We start from the raw sequence: 202 nt of genomic DNA, 5'->3' as shown, positions 1-202 counted from the left end.
GAATCCAAGATGTTTACTTTCCTCCCAAGCAGCAGCAGCAGCAGCAGCAGCAGCAGCAGCAGCAGCAGCAAGGATAGGAGCAGCAGCAGCAGCAGCAGCAGCAGCGGCCGCAGCAGATATCGGAGCGACCGCAGCAGCAGCAGCAGCAGAAGCAGCAGCAGCAGCAGCAGCAGCAGCAGCAGCAGCAGCACGAAAGACAGCA

General features: G+C 60.9%; 1 protein-coding gene across 1 annotated transcript in view; it reads left to right on the top strand.

Annotated features, from left to right (window-relative positions):
• Positions 1-9: 9 nt before the first annotated feature.
• The window catches only part of EMH_0093860 (uncharacterized protein), a gene marked incomplete at both ends in the record, with an annotated part of 917 nt that continues 724 nt past the window's right edge, over positions 10-202 (top strand). Inside the window, one exon of the mRNA XM_013502031.1 lies at positions 10-202. Coding sequence (XP_013357485.1) covers positions 10-202 — 193 coding nt within the window.

The sequence above is a fragment of the Eimeria mitis genome, genomic scaffold (genome assembly GCF_000499745.2).
Source record: "Eimeria mitis Houghton genomic scaffold, Emh_scaff8127, whole genome shotgun sequence".
Lineage (NCBI taxonomy): Eukaryota > Apicomplexa > Conoidasida > Eucoccidiorida > Eimeriidae > Eimeria > Eimeria mitis.
This window is presented reverse-complemented; position numbering and strand designations above follow the sequence as displayed.